The sequence below is a fragment of the Marmota marmota genome, unplaced genomic scaffold (assembly GCF_001458135.2).
Source record: "Marmota marmota marmota unplaced genomic scaffold, marMar, whole genome shotgun sequence".
Taxonomy (NCBI): Eukaryota; Metazoa; Chordata; class Mammalia; order Rodentia; family Sciuridae; genus Marmota; species Marmota marmota.
The window spans coordinates 14054306-14066744 of NW_025999932.1; the positions used below are offsets into that span (position 1 = coordinate 14054306).

The following is a 12439-nucleotide window of genomic DNA, read 5'->3' on the forward strand; positions in this document are numbered from 1 at the left end:
CCCCTCACGAGTACCCAGCACCTTTGCCCGTAGGTCGCCAGGCGCGGGATCTTCGAGGGCGGACGGCGCCCGCCGCAAGTTTGCAGAGCAGCCCCCTCAGCGGCAGCGGGCGACGCGCCTCTGTGGAGCCGCCTCTCCAGGATAGTCGCACTGCTGCTTCGGGTTGGTCAGCCCAGGAGCAGGGACGTAGACACTCTCTCACACACAGGCTGGCACAGCCACAACCCGCCAGCCGGTGTGACAGGAGCCCTGCTACCCGCAGCAAAAACCTGCCCTAGGTACGGAGCATGCGCCAAAGCCTTCCCCAGCCCCGGAGGAGTTTCCAGGGGAGGAGTCCGGGGCTCCGAGGGGCTCGGGGGCGGCAACTGGGGGTGGGAATCCCTTCAGCCTGGAGCGAAGAAAGATTTGGCAGGAAGGCTAAGGTGCAGCGAGAAACAGCCCCGAGGAGGGCTTCTCTGGTGCTGATCTGACACCCCTACACTGGCAGCTTTCTCAGTTTGAGAGTGGACAGAAACCTGGGCGGCCTTCTTTACAAAAATAACGTCTCAAACCGCTGAAGGAACCACCTAAACTAAACACGGATTCGCTGGTTCCTCCTGGGCAGGGGAAATTGCTCCCCAAGATATCCTTAACTGGTGCTCAAAATTTATTTCGGTCCTTTCTCAACTACGAACTTACCTATGCCCAACTCCACTCTGTTTATTCAACCAGCATCCATTAGATGCCTTTTGTATATGAGACTCTGTGTTCAATGCACATTTCATTTCTTCCAGCTCCGGACTGTCCAGGCCACAACCATGCAGAACATACTAGTTAGTGATCACCTTCTAAATTCATTCTACTAATATGCACTGGGTTTCTTAATGTTCAAAGCTGACTCCTTTGCACCTACTTTTACATATATTTCTTTTTTTTTTTTTTTTTTTTTTTNTACCATTATTAAAATAAGTTATTTAGAAGAATTTCAAAAGAGAATATTGTAACAAATATAACAGCTATGTTGCTAATACAACTTGTGTGTCCATAAGAATGTCCTTAACAAACATTATCCCAGAAGTTCTCTTTCTGGTTCCAGTAAAATACCTAATGGAGTGCCACCATTTCTTTTCGGTAATCACATGGAAAACAACACATAGAGTCAAGGCAATTACATAGATAATTCAGGCATGTACCAGGTATTCGTTTTTAATGACAAGTAACGTTGGTTGGGTAAACATGGTATGTCCTAAATTTGGTCTTGGTATGACCTAATCAATGATCTTAAATCATGCAATAAACAGGCTTTCTTATCTACAAGGGCAGACCTCACATTCGGGCAAAAATGAATAGAAACTTTCTAAAATTGAATGTTCTCCAGGTAAAAAGGAAAAACATGTTTGCATTCAGCCTACTATAGTTACTCCACGATGACACCAGCTGGCAATTGTTTTCTGGCTAACAGATTGCAGCTACTATGATTCCTACACAAATTATTAAAATAATAAAAATAATGTTTTCAAAGAGCTTTCTTCGACTTCCTTTGCCAGTCTAGCAATGAGCTTAACACTATCTGTGAGACAATTTGTTCACCTAATTTTATGCCTTAATAAGCTTTACTACAATTATTTTCTTGCCTGATTATTTCTCTGCCTTAACTTTAGTACTCCTCTTCCTTTTTCTTCTCAGATATACTCAAACCTGTTAACAACATTGCACTCCCCCAGGATTCAAACTTTTGATTAGAACAGTCTCCATTTAATCAAGTTCAATTGGGAGATAAAATTGCATCTCAACTTCTTCGTTTTCCCTTTGGTGCAAGAAACTGCCTTGAGAATGTTGAGGAAACCCTGGAGAGATTAACAATCCAAACAATAACAGAGAATGGTTTTGGATCCCTACATTAGCACACAGAAATATATAGTTATGAATGCCTTTCAATGGTGATGAAAAACAAAATAGATTATGTCAGTCTATGGCAGCGTGAATCTATCTTTCAAAAATAGAAAATGCTCTTATACACTGAAATGACTTCTTTCTCATTTTTTGTAAACAACCCCCCCCCAACCCCCTAGGGTAAGCAGTTTGCAAATAACAGCAAAGTGGTAGGGTTTGTTTTTGTTTTTGTTTTTTTTTTTCCTTAGGAAATTAAATGTAAGACTTTGTATAGTCAGGGCAAACTGCAAAAAGAATTGTGATATATACTAAATGCATTCCAGTTCACTACATGATTGTAACTTGGGGGCAACTGTGACCCTACATTCTGCTTCCAATAGCTTTCTATTTTTATAAACAGCTCATGTTTTGCTTTATTGTACAACCTCTTTATTCACCATAGATGGCAATCTGAGTGAACAGTGGAAACTATGTTAACTGTATGCATAATGTATTAATTCAATATAATGTAAGTAGATGCACTCATTTTTTTCACAGTAGATACGTATTTATTTCTTCAACAAGAACTGGTTAAGCGTTTATTGTATACTGGCTATTGTTCTGAGTGTTTTAGACACACCATGAAACAAGAACAATAAGAACCCTGCCCACATGTATCTTACATTCCAACAGTGGAAAAATGAATGATGAAGAAATAAGTGAAATTCATGCATTTAATTAAAAGATGTATGTTGACACCCTGACATGTGTCAGACAGATACTTTTAGGTACTTGGGATACACTAGTGAACAATAAAGGTGATAATTTTTGTCCTAAAAAGCTCAAAAGCCAATAGTACGGAACAGTATAGAAAGAGTTAGATAATGGGAGATGGGTCATGTCAGGACTTGTGAGACATTGTAAGAATTTCACTCTTCGAGAAATAGGAAATCAGTGCAGGATATGAACAGTTTCTAAAGGGTCATTTTGACTGTTGATAAGAAACTATAAGAGGACAAAAATAGAAACAGGAAAGCCTGTTAAGTAGCTGTTCTTAACCAGGTAAAAGGTGATGGTGGTTCAGACCAAGACAAGGAGACAAGGTGGTAGCAGAAGAGTTGGTGGGAAGTAGTGAGATTGCCTGTAGTTTCAGGACAGAACCATTGATGTTCCCTGGTAGATTGAATGTGGAAAATAAAGGAAAGAGTCAAGGACGATGCCAAGATGTGGGGCCTAAGCAACTGGAAAGAAGGAATTGTCATCAACTGAATGTCAACTAAGATTATTACAATTGCTAGGAAGGAAATAAAAAGTGTTATGTGACAAAGAGTAAATGGCAGGGGTGGAGAGAGTGGACCAGTCCTTCTCATTTTGCAGTCATCAGAGACTGTTGTCACAGGGACACAAAGAGGCTGCATCCCAAAGGATTAGCATGAACTAGCCATGCCAAACACCCTGGAGATACGCTTTCTAAACAGACAATGATTGCAAAGTTCTGGAGTTGGAAAGAACTTAGGGGCTCAAGGTAGAAAAGGGACATTAGAGGAGAGGTTGGGGCTATATCATTCAGAGCATGATAGTAGTTACAAAGAAGCCATTGGAGACTTGTAAGCAAGGAACTGACACAACTAATGGATATTGAGAGCTCACTAGGCTCCATGAAGAATGGATTGGGAAGGATTAGAGAGAAAGCAGGGAAACCAGATAAAAGGCAAGTGCAATTGTCCAAGCAAGAGATGGTGGGACTTGCAATAGGATGGCAGCAGTGGAGAAAATAATTTTCAAAGTCATGAGTCCAAAGACTTGCTCTGGAAAGGTGTAACTTCCTTCATTTGTCAATAAAAAGACAAAAACTGTCTGTAAGATTCCATTGCTAGAAACAGAAGGAAATGAAAAGAATCCAATTTAAGTTAATTTAGTCACTTCTTAGTTAACCTCTTTCTCTTTAGGGTGAGTGGTCAAGGTCATGTTTTTCACCCCTCTTCCCCTAGAGTGATCTAAGTTAGGGAGTTTATATAGCATCTTTGTGCTGACAGAGAAGTGTGGTCCATAGGAAATTACCTTTTCCTCCCTTTTAGTCCTACCTGGACTCAGACACATATCTTAATTTCTGATGGGTCTTCTGTTATTCTGTTATAGTCTCAGCTACCATCTTCCTATGATTGGCATCTTCTGCTAGTGAACTGTGAGACCCTTCCTATTTGCCAATCTCTTCAGCTCTTTTTTTTTTTTTTAATTTTTTATTGTGGGTTGTTCAAAACATTACAAATTTCTTGACATATCATATTCCACACTTTGATTCAAGTGGGTTATGAACTCCCACCTTCACCCCATACACAGATTGCAGAATCACATCAGTTACACATCCATTGATTTACATATTGCCATACTAGTGTCTGTTGTGCTCCGCTGCCTTTCCCATCCTCCACCCTCCCCCCTCCCCACCTCTCCCCTCCCCTCCCCTCCTCTCTCTCTACCCCCTCCACTGTATAACCCTGAGGGTCTCCTTCCATTACCATGCAATTTCCCTTCTCTCTCTTCAGCTCTCTTCAGCTCTTTGATGTCCTTTTCTCAGTGACCCATTAGTATCAAAACCAGTGATCTTTTAATCCCATCAGACCCATCTCATTTTTACTGAACAAATATTCTGAAATGATTCCTTTAATAATCTCAAATTAAGCATCATACTTAACAGAACCTACCTACATACATAATCTCAAAATTAACATGATAGAATGATTGCAACATAAAGAAAATGAAAAGATGATTAATAAAATACTGAGTATTTCAATATGTAAATGCTCAGACCGTACTACAGAAGACAACATAAAGAAGTCCTCTACCTGTTGTGTCTCTTAAATATCTCAGTTTAGGATATAAGAGAAGGCCATTTCTTTCAAGAAGAAAATAAAAGATGTTAGTGGACACCAGAATTAAAAATAGCAGTAGGATAAGTAAGAATAGATCTGACTTAAATAGACATACCATAAGGAAAAAAAAGGAATAACTTTAATTGAAGCAGAGATCATACACCAAGACAAATTATATATTTTGGAATAAAGAAAATGAGGAAGTTTGATGTTCTCCCAAATGAGCTAGGCTTCTTTTTAAATGCAAAAGCAAAATAATTTTCTATAATATAAAATATCTCAAAAACCCACTCCTTTCATTTTAAAACCCTACTATCATGAAGGTATAATTCAATTTCTGAATGTAGGGAAATACTTAAAAGTCACATAGATGCAGGACAATGCCCCCACCAAATAAATGCCAATAGATATCCCATTGCATGAGCTATATACCAAATCCACCTGAGCCCACATACTGCAAACTCTCCCTACATTCCCTTTGAGAATATTTCTCCTGGGAAAGTAAATAAATAAATACAAAGATAGATAGATAGATAGATAGACAGACAGACAGATAGATAGATAGATAATAGATAGATAAAATAAATCCAGTTGGGGAGATTAAAAGGTCAAGTCGGCACACATTTTTCCTCCTTTTCCTTAGACTTTGACTCTTGATAGGCAAAGCCACATTTTAAAATTTTTAAATTATACCTATTTTGTTATCTAAAAGGGTCTAGTTTTGCATTTGAAGTTATGATCATGTACTTGGTAAGTGACACTACTTGGATTTGAACCAGGTAGTCTGATTCCAAGGATGAAAAGAAATGACTATATACAAGATAGATGGTGGAAATGAAATCAGTAGATTTCTGAAAAATTGGATAAGGGGGAATGAGCAAGGGATGAATCAAAAATGATGCTGAGATTTGTCCTCTGAACTCCTAGGAATTCCCCTTACTGAAAAGGAGAAATAAGAGAAAGACAAATTGAGAGGTCTTGGAGATGATGTGGTGTGGGCAGAGAGGGTAAGTCTGAGTTCTGCTTTGGATTTGTTGGATTTAAAGTACTAATGAGATAGCCAAATGGAGATATCAAACAAATAGCTGGCAATAGGACCAGGAGAGCAGTTATGAGTTCTGGACAGGAGATTAAAAATATGTTTTTTTATAACAGAGATAACACATAGCAGTGAGTGCTCTATAAATATTTGTTGACAGAATCTGTGAAACACTAAGTAAGCAGTTGCTATGGTCCAAGAGAGAAACAAGATTTCAAACAAAAGAAATAGTAGCAATAGAGCCAAAGAATAGAAATTTGAGAAATATCCCAGAGGTAGGACCAATAGGATTTAGTGACTCATTATGAAGGAGTAAGAGAGGAGGAGACTAAGGATATCGCTCCTAGCTTAGAATGCCTCACATATAATAATGTCATTAATATGGGCAGCAAAAGACACAGGATTAGGTGCAAAAACCAATGTAGACAATTATTAGTTCTTTTAGAAAATTAAAATGTTTGCATTTTTCAAATGGATTTGAGCTTCAAAACATTTACATTTCATTTTAGGAAAGCAAGCTTAAAAATACACTTTAATTTTTCTGCAGCAAGACAGATAACCTTGGTTTAATTATTAGCTCTGGAGAGAAGAGTCTAGGTAGAAGTACATTTTATAAAGACTATTTTCTCTTTCCTAACATTTCATATGATAAATCAGGATAGAATGCTCCTTGTTTCTATATTGGCAATGAATTTCACTTATTCTCTTTCCTTCCCTTTCTCTCTCCCTCACCCTCCTTCTCTTCATATATGCAGACATACATTTTTAATCATAAGAAGTCAGATATCTACAGCAGACTCTAAGAGGTGTTTTAGGCGAGCGTTCTTTGCTGTATTAGGGTGACATTTTTCCATAGCACCAAAAGACAGTCTGAAACCTTCCGAAGGGTAGACTTTAAGTAGGACTCTTATTTTGTCAAAGCACTTAGCACACAGTTCCCTGTACTTGGTAGGTATTCTGGCTTGGATCTAGAATGTCCCCCCAAAAGCTTATGTGTTGAAAGCATGGTTCCCAAGGCAGCAAGGTTCAGAGATAGGGCTTTTAGGCAATGATTGGATCATGAGGGCTATGACCTCATCAGTGGAATGAGACATTTAATGGATTAATCTATTGATAATTAAATGGACTACTGGGAGGTTGGGCCTAGTTGGAGGAAGTAGGCCACTGAGGGCATGCCCTGGAACAATTTATCTTTTCCCTAACCCCATTCTCTCTGCTCCCCAACTACTGGGAGCTGAAAAGTTTTCTTCTGCCATGTACTTCCACCATGATGTTTCTGTAATGGAGTAGGCTGACCATGGACTGAGTCCTCTGACACTGAGCCAAAATAAATCTTTCTTTCTCTAAGTTGTTCCTTTCAGATGTTTCAGTCATAGCAACAAAAAGCTGACTAACACAGTAGGCATCTGAATAAATGTTCTCTGAATACATTAAGAAATAAATATGCTCTTCTTTTAAATTGCCAAATGATTTTCCACAGATTCCCTTCCTAATGGGTGCCTAGCTTCAAAACTCTGACAGTTCTCGCTTACGTTTTATCTAAGGTGAAATGAGCTCAACTTCCTTGGCAAATCATTCAATGTGTTCCTACTGCTGATAACAGCCTTTTTAGTGTGACCTTTTGCTACCATTTAATCCGATGTTCCTAGCGAAATGTCTGATGAATTATACCACACAAAAGCAAAATTCTATTACATATATATGAATATCTGTATTCATTTATCAAAAAGACGGGTCACCTTGTCATAGAAGCATATTAGCTATCTGACAAAATTATTCTTTGCTACCTTATAATGGTTATTATACAGAATATTCTTATTTTTAAAACTTTTATAATTATTTCTCTTTTTCCCCCTAAGGAATCAGGTAGTAAAAACTTGTTTTACCCAGAGCCTTCCTAATGCCTTGAGATCTGCTCACTATTTTTCTAGCAGTCTATTTTATTTAAAATATATATTCTAAATGTAAAAAAAAATCTGTAGTTTAACGTAGCATAAACCTACCCATCCAAACCCAAATCAATGTCCTACATATAAGTTCTGCAAGCATAACCATTGTTATTCAATTAATTAAGGTAACTGTTTTTTAAGTCATGCTGTGAGGCTCATGGTTTTTTTATCCAATTAATTCTTAATTATACTCCAGACACCCAAATTCAATATGCTTTTTTTCACAAAAAAAAAGGCATTTCAAAACAGTTGCTCTTTCATTTTTCCTCTATCTATGTGTGTAGATGCCTATAGATCATTCTTTCCTGTGAATTGCTTTTAAGCATTTAATGTTAGTTCTTACCAACTATTGTTAGTTAAATGTTATTCTTGTGATTTTATAAGGCAATGGTATATCATTTAAGTGTCTCACTCTAAGGTGCTATCCTGATGTAGCAAATGCAAAAGCATCTCATTCTTCTGAAAAAAGGAAATTGAAACATCTGTCTTTGTGGGTTTTTGTTGTGAAAGGTTCTATTTGCTACAAGCACAAAACAGCAGAGCCAGATGAGATGATCACATACTTCAGGAGATGGTTACTTATCCAAATCAAGTAAACCACCTACTGAGGAGTGTTTGCTTGTGAAGAGAAAAAACACTATCACTTGTTCTATTGCTCTTCCTTCCTTTGGTCTGTTTTACCAGCTCCTGTTCCATCACTTATTTCTGTATGTTACCTTACTAAACAGCATCAGCTCCATCTTCTCACTCTACTGCACTTTTATGTCAAAGAGCCTTCTTCCACCATACGTGCACGTGCATGCACACACACACGCACACACTCACACACACACACACACACATTCTATGCTGGCAGGCTTTCATCATAAAAGAGCTCTTCTCCGTATTCTCCACCTGATGACTCAAAGTGCCCTTCCACACTCCACTAAAATATTTCCTCTTCTAATAAAGAGTTTTGGACACTCATCATCCCTCTATTCCACTCCAGTAAAATTCATTATTCCCTCCACTGATGCATCTTACTACAATTATGTAGCTCTATTGCCATACTACATGCTAAATTATTTCTGTATGACTGACTCCTTCAAGAGATTGTGAGCTCTCTCTGTGGGGAGGCACTCCTGATTATTGGTATCTCTATTGATTCAGCCGAGATAGGCATAATTCCAAGATAACTCCCCTAAAACCTTACCCTTGTATAATTTCATCCCATGGAGTGCAGGCAGAAGCTCTGACAATGGTATGGCATAGTATGGTATGGTATGGTGCGCCAGGGCATGGTATGGTATAAGTCAAAGGAAAATTATCCTGGTTAGACATGACTTAAATCAGATGAGCCCCTTAAAAGTAGAAAGGTTTCTCCAGCTGATTTCAGAAGAATAAATTTGAAAGACATACTCCTGCTGTCCTGGAAGGGGAACTGCCTATAGGGGCCATCTAACAAGCAAATGCAGGCAGGTTCCAGGACCTGAGAGAAGTCCCTGACATCCAGCAAGAAGTCCCTGACATCCAGCAATTAAACTGGGACCTCAACCTCACTGCTTCAAGGAACTAAATTCTGCCTGCCCCTGAATAAGCTTGGAAGTAGATTCTTTCTTAACAGCTTCACACAGGAAATCGGTTCAGCTAATTCCTTGATTTTTCCATTGTGAGACTCTGAGTAGAGCCCAGTCCTGGCATGCCCAGAATTATGCCCTACAGAACTGTGAACTAATAAACAATTGTCATTTTAAACCATTGTTTCTGGTAATTTGTTATGTTACAGTGGAAAACTATATACTAGCCTAGTGCCTGGCACATAACAAAATATTGGCTGGTTAGTTGAGGGTTGGTTTGAATTAATAAATAGAAGGAGGGAAGGAGAACGAAAGAGAAGAAGGTGAAAGAAATATACTATTTAGAAAAACGGTTTATATCGTGACAAATGAATCTTCGGAGAACGAGCAGATGCCTTCTTGGAATGATTGATGGGCCTTTCTGTGTTGAAGAAGTGTGGCAGACATATTATGCCTGCTTAAATTAGTTTTTTTCTCTTCATGTTTCCTAACTTCCATCCCATCCCTCATCCCTAATCTTTCCTTGACCCTTTTGTCATCTCCACCCTTACTCCAACTTGTCTGATGAAAAAGAAAAACACAGCTCTGACAACTGGTAGCTGGACTAGTTGCAGCCAGCTAGGCCATAGTGTTTTCCTGTTGAATATAAACAACGTCACATTATTTCAACATCAGGTGAGCACTGGCCACGATTATGAATAAGATAAAAACAAGGGCACTCCATAAATATGTCTGTACAGAGATCAAAACAAAGACACTGTACCACCACAAAATGACCAAATATCTCCTCCAAAAAAAAAAAAAAATAGGAATGACAACCACTTTTTTCCAATAACATCTCTAGTTTTGCTTCATTCCTCCTGTTTCCTAAATAAAAAGCATTAAGATATTCTTCACCTAATTGTTCTGCATACTCTTATCCCTGCTTCTCTAAATTCTCCCCCAAATCTTTTAATACAAGCTCTTAAAATAAGCTACTTCCTCTTTTCAAGGCAATCCATAGCTCCCCATGGTGGGAGGTCTCCTTAATAGCAGCAAGAAATAAACTCATCTTTATCTTATTACAGGTGTGTTCCTGTAGTCTCTGGCTTGATCCTTTACAAGAGTGAGAATGTTTCTTAGATACAATGCTGTAAATATTTAATTATTCATTGTTGGGGCATATTGAAATCAAAATAGTTGAATCTAAAAGTTTGCATCAATTAATCAAATACCCTCTTCTCCAAAACTGAAAGCATTAGAAAATTATCTTGAGATACAAGCTTTCAGGATCTGGTTTCCCCTACCCAATCACAGAGATGACTCAGGATCAAGTCAAGACTGCTATTAATCAGATCAAGAGTCACTACCCAAATTCTGATTCCCTTCCCCATTTCTAAGCCCCCCCAAACTCTCTGCCCCCAAAAGTTTTATAACATAAACCTTGCTTCGGCTCTGCTCAGCTCCCTATACCTATGTGGTAAGAGAGACAGAAATTCCTTGAGTAAACTACAGAGTTCATAAAGTATATAGGTTTGGTTCTAGGCCAACGGCAGGAATGTAATTGCTGTTATTTTTATTTAAAATGAAACATTGTAATTATAGGCTTTACTAAAAATTAAAATTTATGATAGAATCAGACAAACAAAATATGATAAATAAGATAAGTAAGGGAGTCAAGCTCAGATTTGATTGGAAATCAAAGATGTGTTCCAGGTAAATACACAGCGAAAACACTGGTAGGAATAAGTAAGGGTGAGTCCTGGGTGTTGATTGCTCTAGACCAGAGGTTCTCACTCTTGTATGAACAATAGTGCAACTTGGGAAGTCTAAAAAGAAATTCTAATATCCAGACAGCATTCCTGACCAATTAAATCAGAAACTGAGATCCAGGCACTATAATTTTTTTAACTCTTCCTATAATTTCAATATTAAGCCAAAGTTGAAGGCCATTGCTCTAAACAAAAGACAGTAATGTTTTCTCCATTTGGACTTGTACCTGGATGGTTCTTTCTGCACTAAAAGGCCCAATCTTCTCCATATAGAGAGCCATAGGATGGCCTTGTTCAAGATAGATAACAGCACTCTGTTTGGGGAATCTAAGGATCAATTAGGAAGGAGTGGTTGTCTGAGTGTGGGAAATGGATTTCTCCATGGCCCCCCATTTTTTTTTTATCAAATCGAAGAGCTACAGCCTGAAATCTTGATACACCCATTGGATTGTGAGCTACTCATTGGCAGGGTCTATACTGTCCTCTTCTTTGGATGGGTATTAGTGTCGGGTTTCATGACTGACTCAGTAGGGGTTATTTTACATATATAATTGAAGGAATGAATGGTTTCTGCTGAATATTTCTCATTTTCCTATGCCCCACTCTTCACTAGGACTAGAAAGCTAGGTTACATGTACAATTGCCATAGGTGACTTGAGCTCTATGACCAGTCCTTTTCATTGATTTGAGTTCCCAAATGCTCAGTCCTAGGCACTCCTCTCTTTTTACTCTAAGCCTCCTCTACCCAAAGTCTCACCTATGCCTCAGCACTAGTTAATCTACCACTTATATACAGCAATTCCCAGATCTCCCTGCCCTAGTCACACTTATCCCCTCAACTACACCTGCAGGTAACCTACCCCTTTCTCATCTCTATTTGGTTGTTTTATTAATCTGTCCAACCCCAAAAGTCCATTACCAAATGTGTGATCTTCCCCTGATTTGCACTCCAAGTTAATGGCAATAACTTCTTTAGCCAGAAACCTGCAAGTCATTTCTGACCATTCTTCCTCTTCACTCCTCATCTATAATCCATTTACAAGTCCTATAGATTTCACTTTCTAAATACTTCTCAGAACTTAGCATGATAAACTGAGGTACCATTACCTACTGAAGATTTAAAAAGAATAGAAAAGAAAAGCCCAGGGACTCTGCCAGTTGGCACATTGCCATTGTGGACGTTCATATCTTGTTTGCTTAGTCCAAAGCCTTCAGTTCAGACAATGGTAGAGGAAGAAGAAGACATAATGATTCAAGTAAAAGAGAAGGTCTCTCAAGTTAGTCAGACAGAGGAAAAGATTCAAGTAAAAGAGAAGGCCTCTCAAGCTAGTCAGACAGAGAAAGAAAGTGTAAAACAGAAAAAGCCATCAGGGGGAAAGTTACAACAGGAGACTGCTACTAACACCTTTCTATCACCAGAGGA

At 38.5% G+C, this 12439-nt stretch overlaps 1 protein-coding gene across 1 annotated transcript in view; it reads left to right on the forward strand.

Moving 5' to 3' along the window:
• The first annotated feature begins 287 nt into the window (after positions 1-287).
• The window catches only part of Uggt2 (UDP-glucose glycoprotein glucosyltransferase 2), a 223718-nt gene continuing 211566 nt past the window's right edge, over positions 288-12439 (forward strand). The window contains exon 1 of the mRNA XM_048800999.1: positions 288-422. Within this exon, the coding sequence (XP_048656956.1) occupies positions 288-422 (135 nt within the window). The remainder of the gene's footprint in view (positions 423-12439) is intronic.